This window comes from Cavia porcellus, unplaced genomic scaffold (assembly GCF_034190915.1).
Source record: "Cavia porcellus strain 051 isolate PalLab524CR breed Dunkin Hartley unplaced genomic scaffold, mCavPor4.1 scaffold_25, whole genome shotgun sequence".
Taxonomy (NCBI): Eukaryota; Metazoa; Chordata; class Mammalia; order Rodentia; family Caviidae; genus Cavia; species Cavia porcellus.
Window position 1 is genome coordinate 32,638,983 of NW_026947508.1, and position 19,497 is coordinate 32,658,479.

The 19,497-nt window shown below is 39.5% G+C and overlaps 1 protein-coding gene across 3 annotated transcripts in view; it reads left to right on the forward strand.

The window, feature by feature from the left end:
- The window catches only part of Smap2 (small ArfGAP2), a 45,963-nt gene continuing 26,466 nt past the window's right edge, over positions 1-19,497 (forward strand). Inside the window, exons 1-3 of one of the 3 annotated variants that reach the window (XM_005000117.3) lie at positions 18-183; positions 6,585-6,649; positions 7,037-7,143. In XM_005000117.3, coding sequence (XP_005000174.1) covers positions 7,053-7,143 — 91 coding nt within the window. In that variant the 5' untranslated portion in view covers positions 18-183; positions 6,585-6,649; positions 7,037-7,052. Of the gene's footprint in view, positions 184-6,584; positions 6,650-7,036; positions 7,144-19,497 lie in introns of all 3 variants that reach the window. The other 2 variants (XM_005000118.3, XM_003462279.5) reach the window with 2 other exon arrangements.

The following is a 19,497-nucleotide window of genomic DNA, read 5'->3' on the forward strand; positions in this document are numbered from 1 at the left end:
GTCCTCACCCCTGGGCTGGGGCAAGGGTCTCTGGGGGCGAGGGGGGCGCGTCGCCCTCTGCCCCCGCCGGCACCCTGGCTATGACGGGCAAGTCGGTGAAGGACGTGGACCGGTACCAGGCTGTCCTGGCCAACCTGCTGCTGGAGGAGGATAACAAGTTCTGCGCGGACTGCCAGTCTAAAGGTAGCGCGTCGCTCCTGGCGGGGCCGCGCCTGGGGAGGGGGCTTCCGGGGCTCAGCGCGCCCGAGTCATCTCTAAATGGCAGCGCCTGATGCTCTGGCTGATGAGCCTGCCTTGGGGTTTGGTGTGGGCGATCGTGTGCGTGTCGGTGGGGGCAGGGGGCAGAGTAGAATGGGGGTTGAGGCACGGGTGGGGGTGGAAGTGGCCTGGCGTATTCAAGTAAGAATGTATCTTAATACTCTGCTCGCTGCTAGCCAGTCATTCACTCGCAAAGCTATGGATGAACTGCAGTGTGTGTGTGTGTGTGTGTGTGTGTGTGTGTGTGTGAGAGAGAGAGAGAGAGAGAGAGAGAGAGAAAGAGAGAGAAAGAGAGCGCGCAAGAAGGCATAGAGGGAGGTGAGATGACGGAGGGGAAAACTGCTTGAATGTTTTTTAAAGGTGGTGATTGTTGTTGCCTGCTGTTTCGCGAGCAACTCCTGTCATTTTTCAGCCCTGTTGAGATCTGACAGAGTGCTTAGGTGGCATTCTTCTTCTAAATGTGTGCAGCGGGAAATTGCCTTATGCAGTGACACAGTGCAGATTTCTAAGACAGCGTAGCCCTGGCTTGTAGAGTGCAAGGGAGGCCGTGTGTGTGTGTGTGTGTGTGTGTGTGTGTGTGTATGTGTTGCCAGAAAAATAGCAGATTTGGGCTGTCGTGCTGAAGGAGTAAAGTAAAGGAAGCAAAGAATTCATCAGATTCGTTGCTTCCATGGTGATTACATTTCTGAAGGTGAAATGAGATTTTGGTAAATTGGCAGAATCATTTAGTCTTTGTTTCTTTCGCCCTCAACGATGAATGGTTTAATACAACTAAAAATCAGTATGATCGACAAGCTTGGTTATTGGTGAAATGTTTGCACTTGACATTTACAGATGCAAGTTGCTATATTTTGGGGGCTTTTAATTCCTTTATTTTTGTTGCTAACCGGGTGGATTTGCCAGGATTGTTGCCGTGTAGTATATTGGGCATATAGTATAAAACAAAAATTCAAATATATTTTCATTTATCTATTTCAAGAAAGGACGTAGCTGCTTAATCGATGTTTTCACTGGCTTACCATTTATTTTAGAAGAAGGTTATATAAGGAGGACAGAAATGATGCATTGATGTAAACACCTCGTAGCATATTCTTGTGACCTCTACTATTAGATAAATGTAAATGAAACGTGTCATTAAGAAAGCAGATTCCCAAACTTCTTGTCTTGCATTTTTACATTGGGAAAAACTCAGTTTAAAAAAGTACTTTAGAATCAATTTGTGTTGAGTTGGCTAATTTCTTAGAGGTTTATTCTTATTAGATCTTGTGCCAGATTTGTCAGTAGATTCATTTTAAAATTTAGAAATGTGCTGGGTATAGTGGTGGACTTGTGTAATCCCAGCACACAGCTGAGGCAGGCGGATAATGAGTAAAATCCTGTCTCAAACAGACAAATGAAAAGACTTAGCAATGTTCCTTGGCTTTACTCAAATTCCCCATGTTCTTGCTTGACAGATCTTGAGTCACAGTAAATGCCCATTGGAGTGAGCATTGCTACATTTGAGGATCACATGCCACTTTGATGATTAATAACCCTGCATTTCTCATATTACTCTTATTCCACTAAAATCGAGCATATGGAAGAGAGAGATTGATTCACTACTTCTTCCTCCAAATTTCCCTTGCTTGGTATTAAAAACTAGTTCTTAATGAGAACTAGTAGCTGCTTGCTTATAGTCTTTCCTGTTGATGATAAAATTCTGAATCCTGAAACAGAGATTCTTAAGTAATTTGAAAGGCTGCTTTTCTCATTAATGTCATCTTAGAAAGTGTTTCAGGCCTATTCACAGCATTGTAAGCCCACCTTCCGGATTGCAGGAGGCAGAGTAATGAAAAGGCTTGGAGACTTCATGGGATATTATCTAGCTAAACTTTGCTTTGCTTATGGGAATTTTCTGATCTTCAACATGGCACTTAACTTTTTCAGTCTCATTTTCCCAGTTTAAAAGGAAAGTGCTTTGTAAAGAGTTACTCAAAAGTAAGCATCTTTTTTTTTTTTACAAATGTTTATCCTGTTTTATGTTGGTTTTTTTTTTATTTTCATTTTTTGACTATATTCCCTCATAGTACTTTGGTTCCTGGAAGCCACGGATAGAGTGACTCAGTTGGTAATTCCCTAGTCTTTAAGCCAAAGTCATTTCCTCTATATGGGAGGCCTAGCATTTTTGCAAATGTACTTTATATTACCCTTGAGAATGGTTTGTGGATGTTTTCTGACTTTTCAATTTTGTAGGAAAGATTACACCATGGAATTTCTTTTGAAGATTTGCTAGTGGTAGTTGTAAATTTTAACTTACATAAATTAATCTTTAGTTTGCCTCTTATTTGTTTTGTATTGGCAGATAAATCATTGCTTGTTAAGTGTCATTATAAACTTTCATATAGGGTCAGGGATATAGCTCAGTGGTACAAGTGCCTGCCTGGCAAGCCTGAGATCATGAGTTTGATCCCTAGTACCAAAAACAACAAAACTTTCATATAAATTTTTATTATTTTAGCTCTATCTTTGGCACCTTTTGAAAGGTTAAAGAAAGTTCCACCAGATTTAAACAACAGAAAGAATTTTGCTTCCATTAAACCTTTTTTTGACAAGATCAAATAACTTTTTGAGTTTTTGCAGCTAATACGACTTAATTTGACAGTCATGGTTATATTGACATAGTAGTAGTGAAAGTAATTATCAAAGTCTCCATTAAATTGTCTTTTAATATGAGCATGTTGAACCTGGAGATACTTTCCTATTCTCTATGTCTTTTACATATTCTGTGAGGTGAGAAAAAAGGTTCAAAATACCTTCTTTAGGGAGAATTCTTTGTAAGCCTAAGATCCTACACTACACATATATTTTCAAAAAATATTTCTGAAGCACCTGTTTTGAGTCAGACAGGGTACCAGGGTATCAAAGGGTATCAAAGATAAAGACTTGAGTTCCAAGGACTTTACGCTGAAACAAATAAATGTTACAACATAGGAATCACTATTATGGCATCTTGTACAAGGAGAAATGAAAGCATTGAAGAAGGCAAAGAGATCTTCCTCTGGAAGCCATGATTTCAAAGAGACAGTTAGACTGTATTTTAAAGGATAAAGAAGGACTTTGCCCGGTGAGGTTAGGAGACTGTATTTTAGGAAGAAGAGACAGAATGCGCAGAACTCCAGGTTGTGCTGTGTCATGTGTATGTGGAGAGGGGATGTGTATTTTGACTACATGTTGTGGAGTATTGGGTAGAACTTGGCAGCTAGTTAAGGGCCAGTAAGGTTAAAATCCCAGCTCTATAGTTGACTTGCTTTAAGGCACTGATTTTGAATATGCATCATGCCTTAGACTCCCTGTGATTATGAACGGCATAGTATTATGGGTCTACCTGCTACTCAAACGAATTGTATTGCAAGCATGAAACGCTTTCTAATTTGCTAGTAGGAAGAACAGTCTGAATATTGTACCCACAAGATCTCCATGGGAATTTACCTTCATAGGCACATTAACTTACCTTTTTTTTTTCCCTTGGTACCAAGGATTGAACACGTTACTTCGCTCTTGCCAGGCAGGCGCTTATGCCACTGAGCTAAATCCCTAGGCCACGTTAACTTATCTCAGAAAAATCTAATGAAGTGTCAACCATAGATATTATACCATTTCTGGAACCAGTGTTGCGATTTCGGGGGCTGAACATGGTCTTGTGCTCAAGCAGGTTAAATTTTGAGTATCTGATGTATGTTTATTGTTGCATAAAATGCTTAGGATCTATAAGGTAACTGCAGTCTTACCTCTGGGGTATACTGTGCACAAATCTTTTGTTTCCAGATGAATCAGAAAATGATTTTCTGTCTGCATTTTGCATTTGATGTCATTCTAGTATGTAGGTGGCAGCTTTCTTGGGCACAGTTGTCTGTATAACTGCTTACCACATGAGTCATGGGTTGTTTCTGCTCTTCTGCCTGAAAATTCCGTCTTGGAAATAATGTCATGTTATTGGTGACTGTGACATGCTACTCATGATGTACATTGCAGCTAGCTTTGTTATGTTGATGAAGTCTATCTGTGTCACTGAGAAGGGATAAAGTAGCTTATTAAATTGAGTCAGTTGGGCTGGGGATTTCGCTCAGTGACATAAGCGCCTACCTGGCAAGCGTGAGGTTGTGAGTTCGATCACTGGTACCGCAAAAACAAAAACAAAACTTGAGTCAGTCTCTCTTCTTCCAAGTGATATTCCCTGTGAAGAGGATCCTAGCAAAAATCTGCATATAACACATGTATCAGTCTAGGTATATAATGCCTAACTTTTGTAATTGTCTGCTTCAGTCCTTACCACAGTGGTTACTTCTGTTTGCATAACTGGCCAGTTTAAATAGATTCAAACTTTGAAGAATGTCTGTATTGGCCCTTGGAACTTTAACAATTCAGCATACCACATTTAAAAGGTAGGAACCAAGTCTACAAAGAGTAGAACAGCTTAATGTTAGTACACTTTCACTGTATTCCTCTATCACTGAAGACTGTTCCTGTGTTGTCTGACTTCAGAATCATGATTTGCTACACAGGGCATGTCCAGTAGAATATAAGCCCATGAGGACAGGGTTGGGCCTGTTTTGTCCATTGTAGTCTTCCCAGCAACGAGTAGGGCTTGACAGGACCACGCCATCAGTACATTTTTGTTTGAATAGATGAGTGGATTTTATCATCCATAAATCTTTTGTTCCCTACTGGAAGAAATCTTTCATTCATTATCTGAATAACTGCTTTAATTCTTTGGAAAATTATTTTCCAAAAGATAAAGTTTTCAAATGTGTTTTGAAGTCCCTATTTGAAGGTCCCCTCAGTAAGGGACCAGACAGGGAAATGAAAAGCCACTGTAACTCATATAAGCAGAAGGAATATAATACAGGGAATGGACTATAATGGTAAGATAAGTGCCAGGAACTAACCAAGACTGAAGAGGTACCCACAGGATCAGCAATACTCTGCCCCAATGGAAGATAGAAGAGCAGAAGCCTTAGCCAACTGGTGTGAACTAGAAGTATGGAAAGAGGAGTTGTCCATGGCCACTGGAACCCAGGCCAAGTAAGAGCAAGAACCCTGTCCCTTCTTGCCTCTTATGCCTAGCACTACCTCCCCTTGAGGGAATTTATCCAGAAATCAGTTGACAGGGAAGCCGGGAGGTATAGTTCCCTGTGACAAAGAGTGGAGCAAGGAAGGATGCAAGCACAGGCAGAGACACACAGGCACTTAAAACATCTCTAGGACTTGATCCTTTCTCCTTATTTAAATGATTAGGGACAAGAGATAAGGTTTTGAGACACAGACAACTTCCTGTGCTTTGGAAGCCTTATGAGACTGTTATGGAAACAACATTTAGTCCCAGAAAGTAATATAACAGCTCAGTCATGACCTGTATAATTATGGCACGAGACTAGGCAAATTAGCTTCTGTTGAATTTGTATTTGACCATTGGTTGCTTCCAGGAGCAATTTATCTTTTGATTACTCAGAAAATAAGTTCCTACCCTGTCAATTCTGGGAAGTCAAAGGCTTAGACAAGGTATATTTACATTGGACTTCCCCACTTGTAGCTGGAAGATGGACAGTTTGAGGATGGTGGCCTTAAATAATGTACAGTGTAGTTTTTAATTGATAGTGAAGGTCATTGTTATGGGGCTAACTTTCTTTGTGTTGCACATCATTTTAACTCTCCCCATACACCCAGTACTGGATATTTAACCCAGGGCTTTCATACTGAGCTCTATCCACAGCCAGCCAGCCATTTATTTATTTATTACTTATACTTTGAGAGAGGGTCTCACTAAATTGCTACGTTGCCCAGATTGGACTCCAACTTATTTTTTTCCTTTTTGAGACAAGGCCTTGCTATGTAGTTCAGGCTGGCCTTGGGTTCACTTTGTAGCCCAGGCTGGTCTTGAACTTGCAACAATCAGCTTGTCTCAGCCTCCTAAGTGCTGGGATTACAGGAGCGCCACTATGCCCGACTTGGGCTCCAACTTTTGATCCTGCTGTCTCAGCCTCTCTGCTGGGATTGCAGGTATGCACCATTCTATCTGGGCTGATGTTTACTAGCCTTTTAGTTGGTGGTCGATAGTCCCCAGTTGCAATTTCAGTAGGTGAAGACTGGGTGAAGGAAGTGAAATCACTGGCTTTATTTTCTTCTACACTAGGCAGAAAAATATTTTGTGTATAAGGAACGTTGCTTCTGCTCCATTTGAAGGAAGAGCTTCCCAAGTGCCTGCTACTAGTTTTCTTCTTGATTATAGAAGTGCTTGAGTTTGTGGTACAAATTCAGTGCTTTCTAGAAGTGCTTTTTTTGTCAATCAGGTCACCTGCATATGAGCCCTTAATGGAACTGGTGGAACTAGGCCAGCAGAACGTTTCAGTGCAGTGTGAGTATGTCTGCTTTTCGGCTGTTACTTTCTGTAGAGGCAACAGATAAGGGACATTCATTGTCTGAGTAAAGTCATCAGTTGTAAATACCACATAGGTTTCATTGCTTTTCCCTTTTCTACGAAAAGGTAATTTCCTCTTGGCAGGGATTGTTATAACTCACAGATATAATTAAAATGTAATTTAGTATTTTAAAAAAGCATATTCAGCTCTTCCCAGAGTACTGTTCTTTTCAGCTTCAAAGATATATCCTAAAAGGTACATCTATTCGTTTGTGAAGCCTCGTGTTTAGTAATTACAGTCTCTCATTACTATGTTTGACTCTTCCCTTTTCCGTACTTTCTCCTTCCCTACCCCATTCTTCTGGATCCTGTATTCCCCCACAGGAGTGCTGGGCCATTGATGACTGAACGGCAGGTCTCTCCCCAGTGGAAAGCCCCAGAGATGAGCCAAATCTACCTTCAGCTACCTTCTGCTGTGGCCATCCGTCAGCGTAAGGTTGCCCTGGTGGTTGTCTAAGTTTGTCCACCGATTCTCCTCTTCCCCCATCTTCCTTCTTGTGTGGCTGAAACTTGCCCTGGGATCCTACCATTGTAGTGTATCACTGGGTAGTGTGTAATAGGATTTTATTATGACTGCTTCTTTTCATTTTAAATTAATTTTAAGGGAGTCTCTGACAATTTTGTTAACTGGATAACTTTATCCTCAATTTGTGTATTCCCTATAAGTATCCTGGGTTGCTTTTTTTTTTAAATCCTGGTTTGTTTTTAAGTACATATAAAGTATAGTTTATCTAAATACTGAATTAGCCAATTGGAGAACACTTTGTTGATTTTTTTAAAAAATCAAATCAGAGCTTTCAAAAAGAAATTTTGAAGTTCCAAATAAGAACTGGATTCTTCAGGCTTCATGTCATTTCTCCTCATTAAAAAACCAAATGTGAAATGCTGTTGTTTTATGATACACTAAGCATAGTAAAGCAAATGCAGGAGGGATAGGTGGGCCTGGAGCTGATAGGCCTGTGCTAGCATAGTGGTTGGAACAAATAGTCTTTTCCTTTCTTCAGAGAGTCATGCATGCTGTCTCCAGCTGTACTTGCTGGTGATGAAGATCATAAATTCCCAAGCCTTTCCTCAGAGCTTACATCTGTAGCTGTGGGTTTATATGTTAATCCTACAGTGTTACTTCACCTTGTTTGCCTTATGTGCGCATGCAATAAATTTTCTTGTTTAACTTCTTCCTCTTTTCTTGTTTAACTGGAAGTTCCCGAATATGGGTTTAGAAATGAGTTTTCTAGTATTTCTAGTTTTGAGTTAAAAAGTTTGCCTTAATATTGTTTAGATGATTGTTTTATTCTTGTGCATTAAAATAATATCTTACAGAATTTTCTGTGTAAGCTGGTGACCTATTATGCTGCTGGATGAAGCTCCTGAGGGAAGGGACATTGCTGTCTTTTTGTTGTTGTTGATAACATGTGATGACTGACATAAGCTCTCAGAGGAAAAACAGGAAGGAAACCACTATTCTTAGTGTGAAGCTTTTGTTCAAAATAGCTGTAAATGGCAGAGGTAATGTAATGGAAACCGGTTTGAGTACAACCACTAATTTGAAAAAGAAAATTATTTTTGCTCAAAGAATAGCATTTTGGAATAGGAATTGACTTTGTTGCTCTGAAAGTGGGAATGAGGAGTCGAATCAGAGGCACTGCTGCAGACAGAGGAGGAATTTGAGAAAAGGTCTTTCTTACGGTGCAAGTGCCCTGTGAATTTCCTAGCTTATATGAGAGAGCATGGGCTTCATTAAATGCAGCACTGGAACCAAGAAGACTCCAGTTTAGCCCCTCTGAGCAACCAGGTTTCTGGGTTCTGAGCCCAATCTACGAACAGAAGTAGCCTGATACAAGTGACTCAAGTCGAGTCCGTGTTATGGTAGAGTAAAAATAGTTCCAGTTTCATTAGTCTTCTCATACATTTAAGAGGGGAAATGTGTTGCCATAGAAACAGACTCCTAGACTAGGTTTTTTTTGTCTTGTGGGATTTGGGGGAGTGAGGAAGTGGAAAGCTTTTCATGCTTATTATCTGAACATTAAATGCTGTTTCTTTAAAAAGCAGAGATTTCACCTTTTCTATGAAAATTGTCTATATTTATGATAAAAATTACTGGAAAGTATGAAACACAGAATGATGCCAGAGATAGCTTCCATTATCCTCATCACCCATTACTTACTTGAACTTGTATCAGTATTTTTTGGAGGTGGGGATATTGGGGATCAAACTCATAATCTTGTACTTGCCAGGCAGGCACTGTGCCATTGAGCTATATCCGTGGCCCTTATTATCAGTATTGTTTTGTTTAGCATTTGTCATAAGCATTTTCATGATGTTATAATATTTAAATACATTTAGTTTATTCCATCATGATACTATGTCATTATTACTTACCCCCAGCCCAATTGTTAAACGTTTTGGTGTTTAGTTTTTCAGTGTTACAAATAATAGTATAATGTAAATGTTTATGTTGTTGTTGCTGATTGGTTATTTATGTATTCAGATTTGAGTAGGCATGCGGGCCCTCTAATTTTAAAACATAGGACTAAGGAGGTGGCTCCTTGTATAGTGCTTGCCTATCATGAGGTCCTCTGGGTTGGAGGTAGCTTTGCTGTATAGATTGTTATTTTAACATGATTCATTGCATTAGACATCTGCTGATGCAAAGATTGACCACAAGGACAGCTTTATGGTTCATATAACAGCATGATGCCCCAGCATGTCACAGTAGACGTCTGGTGTGCAGGGATACTGTTGTGTTATTGATTAGCCTCTCATGTTGTTCACAGAGTCTTCTTTCACTTAAATCCATCCCCTGGGAAGGTGGATTAGAGGCCCACATTAGTAGAAAGGGGATAACTACTAACTGCTGCCTTTTTTTTTTTTTTTAACAAGGACTTTCCTTAGACTGGATGAAGACTATGAGTGTCTGCATACCTAATACAGAGTGTCTCTGTTCAGGTCATATTGTTTTTTGACAGCTATCTTCATACTATTAAGTCATATATTTAAAGACCTGTGACATTCCAGGAAGCTGAGCAGGTGAATCTTGTTTTGTGCTCAATGCTTCTTGGTACCATTTCATTTGTGTGTCTCCCACACTGAAAGTGGAGCCAGTCATGAAGCCAGTCTTGTGCCTTCTAAGTAGGAGGTATTAGTATGACACATCATGTTGGATGAAATGTAGCAGGGGGTATGAAATAAGAGACAGTACTGGTAATCCTTGGTCTTTTGGTGGGATGGGAGTCAATGTTTAGACATCGCTCTCAGGTGACATAGAAATTAATAACAACCTTGCAGCATTTTAGAAGTTCTCCTGCACCCACTGAAACAGGTCCGGTTGACTTGAAGAATCTTACCTTGACTCTTTTGAAGCTATGATTATTTTCCTAGAGGCCTGCCCTGGTTCCTCTGCATAATGTTTTATGTAAGATCTTTCCATTCACATCGCATTTTTGCCTCACACCTTGTGTCACACCTTTTGACCTCTATACATTATTAAATTCACTTCTAAAATACCTAGATTTTGAAATATTCTGGTGAGTCTTTTATTTGTGAAAGGGCAAATCTCTGCCTTTTGCCCTCTGTCTTTAAGGCAGAGCTGTTTTAATGATGAACTTTTCAACATGCCAGTGGACTAACGTGTTTGTACTTTAATTCGAGAACACACGTCTATTCATCGTTTGTTTAAGAATAGAAGTTTGGGTTATGATTCAGTAAAGTGACAACGATTCTCCCTGAGTTTGACATTGGTTGGGCTCCTCTGACATGGTAAGAAAGCCACTGTCCCTGGTGCATGGAGGGAGATGCACATGCCCATTTCCTCATAGGAGAGTTCATTTGTTGATTTAGAAACTTTTGCATAGGTGTGCACTGCCCTGGAAACCACTGAAAAACTGTGGAGTCTCTTGGTCCTGTTAGTATGTTACCTGCTTCTCCCCTTCCTGCAACCTTTTGGGGAAGGAGAGTGTGGATGAGAAGGAGTGTGAATAACTCTTCATAACAATCTTGGGTGTTGAATTGTATGTTGTAATGAGAAAGAACACCTACAGAACAAAATACTGATTTAGTAACTGAGCACCTGGGTGTACCACATATTTGGGGTAGTAAAGATGGTTCTAATTCCAGGCCAGCTGATGGTCATTTCTTCTAGGAACTTGGCCACATGACTATTGCTCTGGGCCTTGGTTCTCTAACTGTGCCTCGACTAGAAAAGACTCCAAAGTTCTTTCCAGTTTTAGAGTTCTGTATTTTTATCAGACTTTTTTTTTTTTTTTTTTTGTCACTGTAACAAAATAGTTAAAACAGTTCAATTACAAGGAGAAAAGATTTGTTTTGGATCATGGTTTTGGAGGTTCCGGTTCAAGCTCAGATGGCCCCAGGTTGCTACGCCTTTGGCAGGGGTGTGCATCATGACTGCAGCACATGGCGTAGCAGCCTCCTCTGGCTTCTGCCCACTGAGATGCCTAGCAGTTCTTTAACTCCTGACAGATGTGACAACCAGAAAGTTTTCAGTTTTCCCTCTGAGGAGAAATTGCTTTGGTTGGGAACCACTGGATCAGAAGAAGAGTGGGACTATTTATGTGTCATCCTCTTTAATTGTTCCCTTTATAAGGATGTAGTGATCTTTGTCTTAATCAGTCTTGGCTTGAAATTCACTTTGTCTGCAAATAGTATAGTTACCCCTGCTTTTTTGTTTCTGGGTTCCTGTTGAATGGAATATTGTTTCCATCCTTTGACTTACAGTTTGTGAATTTCTCTTTGAATTAAATGTGTTTCTTAAATGTAGCATGTTGTTGGATCTTGCTTTTTATAATCAGATTTTATTGACAAGTATATATGATGATCACATTCATCATAGATGATCACATGTACATGTACGTGATGTAACTTGTTTCTTTTTTTTGTATTTCTCTACCCTCTCTTCAACCCCTAGATTTAGCTTCTTGATTCACTCTGCCAGTCTGTTTCTTTTGATGGGTAAATTGAGACTATTTATAACTGATATGTATTGACTTATATTTGTCATGTTATTTTCCTGTTACTGATGTCCCCTCTAATTACTTGCTTTCCTAGTGGATTCATTTTGTTTGTGTTCATGAAGTTGTAGTCCTCATGATCTTTTTCTAGAATGTCCTAGAATGTCTAGAACCTTTTGGAGTGTAGGTTTGGTGGTCATGGATTTCCTCAGGTATTTTTTGTCACGGAAGTATCCTTTTTCTTCATCAATTTTGAAAGATAGTTTTGTGGGGCACATCAATCAGGGTTGGAGATTATTTTCTTTTAGGGCTTGAAATAGTTTACTTCAAGCTTCCCTTGACTTGAGGGTTTGTGTTGAGAAGTCAGTTGTGTTTCTGATGGGCTTTCCTTCATAGGTGATTTGTTTATTTTCTCTAACAGCTTTTAATATTCTGTTCTCTTGTTGAATGTCCAGAATCTTGATTATTATATGCCTGGTATAGGTTTTTTTTTTTTTTTTTTTTTTTTTTTTTTTTTTTTTTTTTTTTACCATGGTTGATTAGAGTTCTGTGTGCCTTGCTTATATATATATGTCAAATTCTTTTTGCATGCATGGACAGTTTCCTGCTGTTTGTTACGTCTGTGAACAGGTTTTTTTTTTTTTTTTTTAATTTTTTTTGTCTTTTTCATTTTTATCGGTACCAGGGGTTGAACTCATGACCGCCTGCTTGCAAGGCAGGTGCTTATGCCACTGAGCTAAATCCCCAGCCCCCCCCCCCCTTTTTTTTTTTTAAATCAGTACCGGGGATTGAACTCACAACCACCTGCTTGCAAGTCAGGTTCTCATGCTGCTGAGCTAAATCCCCAGCCCCAAGTGTCCTCTTTTTATTTTTCATTTTCTTTCTTTCTTGGCACTGAGCTAAATCCCAGCTTCTTTTTTTTTCTTTTTTAGTTTACTTTCTAGTTTGATGCTTATAAATTGCTCATGGAAAGCAGCTTTATTGCTATTATTTAGAACCCTTAGGATGTGACTGCTTCTCAGGGATGTCTTCTAGGGATGGCTTTTGTGTCTGTTGCAAGATTGTATCTTTTCAATTTATTGGTGATGAGAAGTTGCTGCCTGTTTGGTCTATCCCTTGGTTCTTTGGCACTAGCCTATAGTATTTTTTAGGACCCTTAGACAATCTCAGTCTTGGCATACCAGGAAGAACAACTGAATAAAACAGTTACGTCATGTTGTACAGTCAGCAATAACAAGAGCATCAGATACAGACTAAAAGATGACAGACTATGGTAACTTAATTGCCACCTTTAATTATATCAAGTGTATTTCTGATTATATAACAAAGTCTAAAACAAACTAGAAAGTTGTACACAGTAAATATGCTCTTAATATGGTGATTTTACCCTCAGGGGAATTGGGGGCAAACTAGAGAAATAGAAAGGGAAGGGACTAAAAGCAAGGCTGGAGGGTAAGGGAAGAGTTCATGAACTTTGGGAAACTGGTGAAGGAGACAGGAGAGAAGGAAGAAATAAAAATAAGAACAGAACAACAACAAAAATCAGAAAATGTTCACATTTATATATATTTCTTTTTCTTTTTTTTAAACTTTTTTTTTCCCTTGGTATCCTGATAAAATTTTTTAACTTTTTATCGGTACCAGGGATTGAACTCACGACCGCCTGCTTGCAAGGCAGGTGCTTATGCCGCTGAGCTAAATACCCAGCCCACCACATTTATATATATTAAAAAAAAAAAACAAACAATAAAGAGAAAACAAAAAGAAGACAAAATGTCCATCCACTTCAGGTTGTGCCTTTGCTGTCACTGGTAGACAAGAGCGGGCAGAGAAAGCCCAGATCCATGTTGATTAATCCCACCAAGCCAGCCATAAATATACAGTCAGGTACTGCATAATCCCAGCAAGCCTGCACCTGTAGTTCCACTAAAGTTCAGGCTGGTTTTTGGCTTCGAGGCTGGAACCTGATTCATTCAGCCTGCAATACTCCATGTGCCTCTTGCTGGCCTGAACTTGGTTCCTTGACCTCCTGCCAACTTGAATTGGTATTGCCTCACTCTGACATTGGAAGCTACTAAATGGAGACAGCTCACAGCTGCTCTGAGTTCTGAGCTCAGTTGGCCCCTCTTTAAGATAGCTACTGGCCAGTCACCCTTTCTGGAGGACATCTCAACCTGAATAATTCACCAGCTATTGCAGTCCACAGTGCCTACTGCTCAGTTCCACTGGTGCATTTCTCTGTGGCAGTCTTTGCGGTTACCAGTTGTCACTGTGGGTCTGCACATAGTGAGTCAGGGCTCAGGGAGAAAGTGCTGCTTGCCTCTTCTGTGTTGAAATCTTTCTCTTTTATTTCCTCTGGGCTTCACTTTTTGCTTCAGATCCTTGCCGGGTCCTCAGAACCTATTTCCCTCCTTCTATTCCTCACATTGCTATAATCTAGTGTCTGGACACCAAATCTTAGGCTCTTTCTCTGCTGTTCACCACTTTGCCATCTTCCCAGAAGCCTCAGACTATTTAAGCATGGGCTGTTCTCTCTTGTGCCCATGTCTTTACATTGAACTATATCCCCAGCTTTTTTAAATGATTATTTTTATTTTGAAACAGTTGTGCCAAGTCCCTGGGTTGCTGGGTTGGGGCTCAAACTTGTCATCCTCCTGTCCTCTGTCTTTGAGAGATTCTGATACTACTGGTGTGTGCCATCATGCCTACTAGGGCTTTTAAAAAAATGTCAGGTTTTGACAGATATGCCTATAATCCTAGCACTAGGGGAGCCGAGGCAGGAGGATCAGTAGGAGTTTCAGGCCAGCTTGGGCTACATAGTGAGTTCAAAACTAGCCTGAACTACAGAATTAGACCCTGTCTCAAAAAAAAAAAAAAGTCAGTTTTCTTGTTGTCTTTCTACTCACTACGTACTTTATCATCAAGTGTTTAGTCAGTGTATAACACAGATGAATACCAAGACTTGATTATGTGAAGTTTAATGATAATGATGCCAGATTTTGAACTATTGAGTCCACCTGGCTGATCTTGACATGATGGTATAGCTGTTGGCCCACCAGTTCTTCCCTACTCCTACTCCCTCTGCCTGCTGTCAGTCATTGGTTGAGGTATGATTAAAATGTACAAAAATATTTTCTTGCAAAGGCTATCATGTAGCAGTGGAGGCAGCCCTGGGTTTGTGAATTAGAGAGCTGAGCAGGACTGGGACTTGGGCATTAGAATCTAGTGTTATAGTAGTTGTGTTCCGGTAGCTCTTTAGCTGCCCAGGAAAAGAAATTAACCTGTCGTCGGTGTGCTGGGTCAGGAATATATCCAAGGGATACACAGTGAATGAAAAGCAACATCACCTATCAGTGACTGTCTCGCCCTCCTTTGGTGGCTTCTAAAGATATTCTGCAGTGAGTAGACTCTTAACTATGTTTTTGAGATATGAGTAGATAGTGGTTATTGCAAAAAAGAAATTAAAGCTTTAGTGTGAAATAATTTTAATTTTAGAAGTATAAAGAGAACTGAATGTCCTTGGAGGGTGAAGACATCTGGCAAACCAAGTTTGCATCTATTACCTGAAGTGAGGTCATGAGCTCTAGGAAATTAATTCAGTTCTAATATCAAGTTTTAAAATATCAGGTCCACTGACCAGCTTGAAAGGCTTATCTAGCTGTTAGCTCAGTGGTCCCCCTGTGCATACCTACTCCCTCCAGCCAGCTGTTAGCTCATGTACTAGTGATGGAAATGTATTAGATTTCTCAAGAGATGTGTTTTGTACTTGTTACATTTGCAATGAAATGTTTGTATATGTTGAATAACTTGAATTTGCCCCCAAATTTTCTTCACTCTGTCTTTGTTTCTCTGTCTCTTTGTCTCTCTTATTTCTCTTTCTTTCTCTGGACTAGAGATTGAATACATGTACACTGAGTTACATCACCTACCTTTTTGTGTTTTTTTGAAACAGGGTCTCACTAAATTGCCCAAGCTGGGCTTCAATGTACAATTCTCCTGCCTCAGCCTCCCAGAGTGCTAGTATTACAGGCATGTAGCACCCCAACTCTTTAAACCTGTGTTCTTCAGTGGGTCAGGTGTAGAGTGATGCCAAGCGGGCAGAGTGTTCTATGGGCATCCTGGCAGGGATGTGCTGGGATCCAAAGCTATGACTCTTGATACTTCAGTCCCTGTCCTTGGGTCCTGGTAGACTGTTCCATTCCAGCTCCTTTGCTGGAGTAATTGCTCACATGGAGCCTTCAAGTTGAATGATTGTTTGTACTGAGATAGTGTCACTGTTTGACCTCTGATGACATAACCTCCTTCCTGCCTCCAATGAAAGCAGCTATTTTTTGTTTTCTCCCTCTCCTTTTCAGAGAAGCCATATTTCTACATTATTCATAAATGCTTTAAGCATTCTTTGTGTGGAGGAAATTGGCTAGAGTCAAAATATGATGGGCTGAACCAGGAGACAAGGAACATTATGGGCCCCTTTTCCTTAGACTTTCAGTGTAAAATGTTTAAATTACTTTATTTCCCCAAATCCATTTTATTTCAAGGATAAAGAAAAAGAAGAAGATGAAGAAAAAGAAACTAAAACTAAAACAAAATTTCAAAACATATAAATTAGGGTAAATTACTTTAGTTTCTGTAATAAATCATTTAAAACTCAATCACAAGAAAATACTCTGGAAACTGAGGCAGGATGATCTCAAGTTCAAGCTCAGTCCATGCATGTAAGTAACATTGAGATCCTATATTTTCAATAAAAATAAAGGGCTGTTAACAACAGAACTCAGCACAGATGAGTGAGACTTAGGAGAGGTCATGAAGTGCCAGGGAAGGTGGAATAGGGAGGCTCGGATCTCACTGATTTCATGAGATTCTTCAACACACAGAGAAAATCTTTAGGGTGCCTTGTTTTCCTCTTTAAAATAGTCTGCAGTTTACTACAAACACAGGTTGTAGAAGCGTGTAACAGTCTCTTAGGGTGCTGCCAAGAGCTGGTACCACCAAGACCTCTGCACAGCTACCCAGGACCAGCTGGAAATATATGTGAGTGTGTGTGCCAGTGTGTGTGTGGGGTGTGCCCTCTGGGCATTGAAACCAAGGCCTATGCATAATATTTTTTTATTAAGATATAATTGGCAAATGAAAATTGTGTATCTTTGTAGTGTTCTACATGATGGGTTGATACATGCTTACATGGATTTGTTTTTTAAAATTTTTTATTAAAAACCAAAAAAAAAAAATGGTACAGAATTTCAAAACAAAATAATAGGAAATTAACACTAGTTAATGTATTGCCTATTGTTATCTTTAGTTGTTCAGATTCAAAATTTATGCATGAAAAAATGATCAAACGAAGCATAAACTGTTCTTTTTGATAAACTAATGGAGATTAATACTATAGTTATCTATCATATATAATATATGATATATGACATGTAATATATCATATATATGATTTGTTGTTGACAAAGGTTTTTGCTGTAGCTTCCAGACGGGCTTGAACTCATGGCAGTCCTGCCTCAGCCTCCTAAGTGCTAGACTTACAGGCGTGTGCTGCCATGCTCAGCAGTTTAGTGAATTTTATTTTATTTACTTATTTGTTTTTTTGCTTTGTTTTGTGTCAGTACCGGAAATTGAACTCAGGACTTTGTGCTTGGCAAGCAGGCGTTACGCCACTGAGCTACCTCCCAGGCCCAGTTTAGTGAAGTTAGAGATACAGTTACTATCTTTTAGAAGAGGTAGATTTTAGAGATTATCTAAGAAAACTGGCTCTCAGCTGGGTGTGGTGACTCATGCCTGTTATCCCAGAACTTGGGAGGCTGAGACAGGAGGACTGATATGAGTTTGAGGACAGTATGGAGTGCATAAGTGAGTTCAAGGCCAGTCCACTACATAGCAAGACCCCGTCTCAGAAAAACAAAATGAAAGAAAGAAAGAAAGAAAGAAAGAGAGAGAGAAAAAAAGAAAATTGACTTTCAGAGAAGTAAACTGACTTGTCTGAAATCACACAGTAAATTAGTAGTACAGTTTAGATAACCCCTATCTTTAGTTCCTTGAGTAGAAGGGGCTGGGTAAATAACCTAAGATATGTACAAACTAGACAAGCTCAGAGGAAGTACTGGTTTCCTAGGATTTGAAGGAGATTAATAGGGGATATAAACCGCTGCACCCAGAGCTGGACACGAGCTCTTTTCCACTCTAGCCATTCGGCTATTTTATTGCTTTGGAGCTGTATTACTTTCTGTGTTCCTTTCATCTCTCTTTTTCATTTTGGGATTTCCCTTGCCCAGAACTGAGCAAAGTCAAGGCTGCCCCACTATCTGTGAGCACTGCTAACAATCTAAAAAAAGACAGAATGTCGCTGTCCTTCCTTTTTTCCACCACATTCCATCTGCCTCCCTGCTGATATACGAGTGTTGTAGCCCTTAATGTGTTTTGAGAAAAACCACCTTAAGGTAAATGCTGAAATAGGTACAGATGTAGAAGGACTACATCTGTAGTCATTTTGTCAATGACTACTTTGCAGTGTTCCATACTTTACAGCTGCTTTTTCTGGTTATCTGGTAGGAGGGTAGGGTTGCTTTGTTTCTTCTTCACCAATGTCATAGTCTGTTTACTATATCTGTTCTTCCGGTGGTCACTTGGGTTATGTTGGCTCTGCTGACTTGTATTTTGGTTGAGTATATGAATAGCTGTGCTCTTCTGCTAGAATTTCCCAACCTTCGCCTTCATCTTGTCTCATTTGATAGTTTTATATAAATATGGAAGGAATAAAAAAACAGCACCAGGAAATAGGAGACAAAGGAAGACTTCTTGTAGTCTATGCCATCTAATCTGACTGACTGGTGAAATGCTTCCTAATTGGGCATTTCATGGGCTGGGTGGTCATCATAGAAACGTTTCCTGCGTTCAGTGGGAGAGGCTCTTTCCACTTCTGATTTCATAATTTTAAATTTTTTAGTGTTGTATTTACCCTTATTCCTTAATCAGTCTTAGAAATGTTGCAGTTTGCTTTGTCTCAAACATTTGGAAACTTTTAATTTCCGTGTTTAATTTCTGAACATGGACAGTATCTGTGTTTGACTATGGAAACAGCATTCATGCAAGGTGGCCTAGATGAAAAGGGACTTCTCTTGCAGAGCACACTAAGAACAGAGGTTGATTGGGCAACTCTTTATTTTGGTCTCATGGTTCCTTAAAATGCTTACGGAAGTTCAAGTTAGTTTTTTTTTTTTTTTTTTTTAAATGTAAAAGTGACATTTATTGTTATTTGAAATAGGGAATTGGATGAATTTGCTTTCATATAGATGAAAATAGGCTGATAAATATACCTCTCAGTCATCCTACCTAGTTTCATAAAGATAATTGTGTTTCTGAGCATTCTGTGTAGAATCTAGAGAATGGAGGCAGATAAAGGGTGAGCTAAGGTAACTGGCATTAAATTTCTTCTTAAATACTCCTTTTTTACTTTGTCTTCCAAATTTTGTGTCAAATTAATGACAAGTTTTATTATCGGAGTTTTTTGGTTTGGGATCTTCCTCTTGTAGGTATTACATTGAAGCCAGTTTTCAATGCCAGTCTGAGGCAAATTGAACTGAATCTGATTCAGTGTTTTAGGTGCATCAACACTAACATTTTTGTAAATTGATTTCCCCATGTTGCATCTTCAGAGTTGTTGACTGTTAATCAGAAAATGGAGTAAAAATTACCTATAAATCACCAGCTAAAACTGTCATAGTACAAAGGACCCTCAGGCTCACTGTTCACCCAGTTTACTCTGTGAGTGTTGTTTTTTCTGCCATGCCCTGAGAGTAGATTACCCAGCCTCTT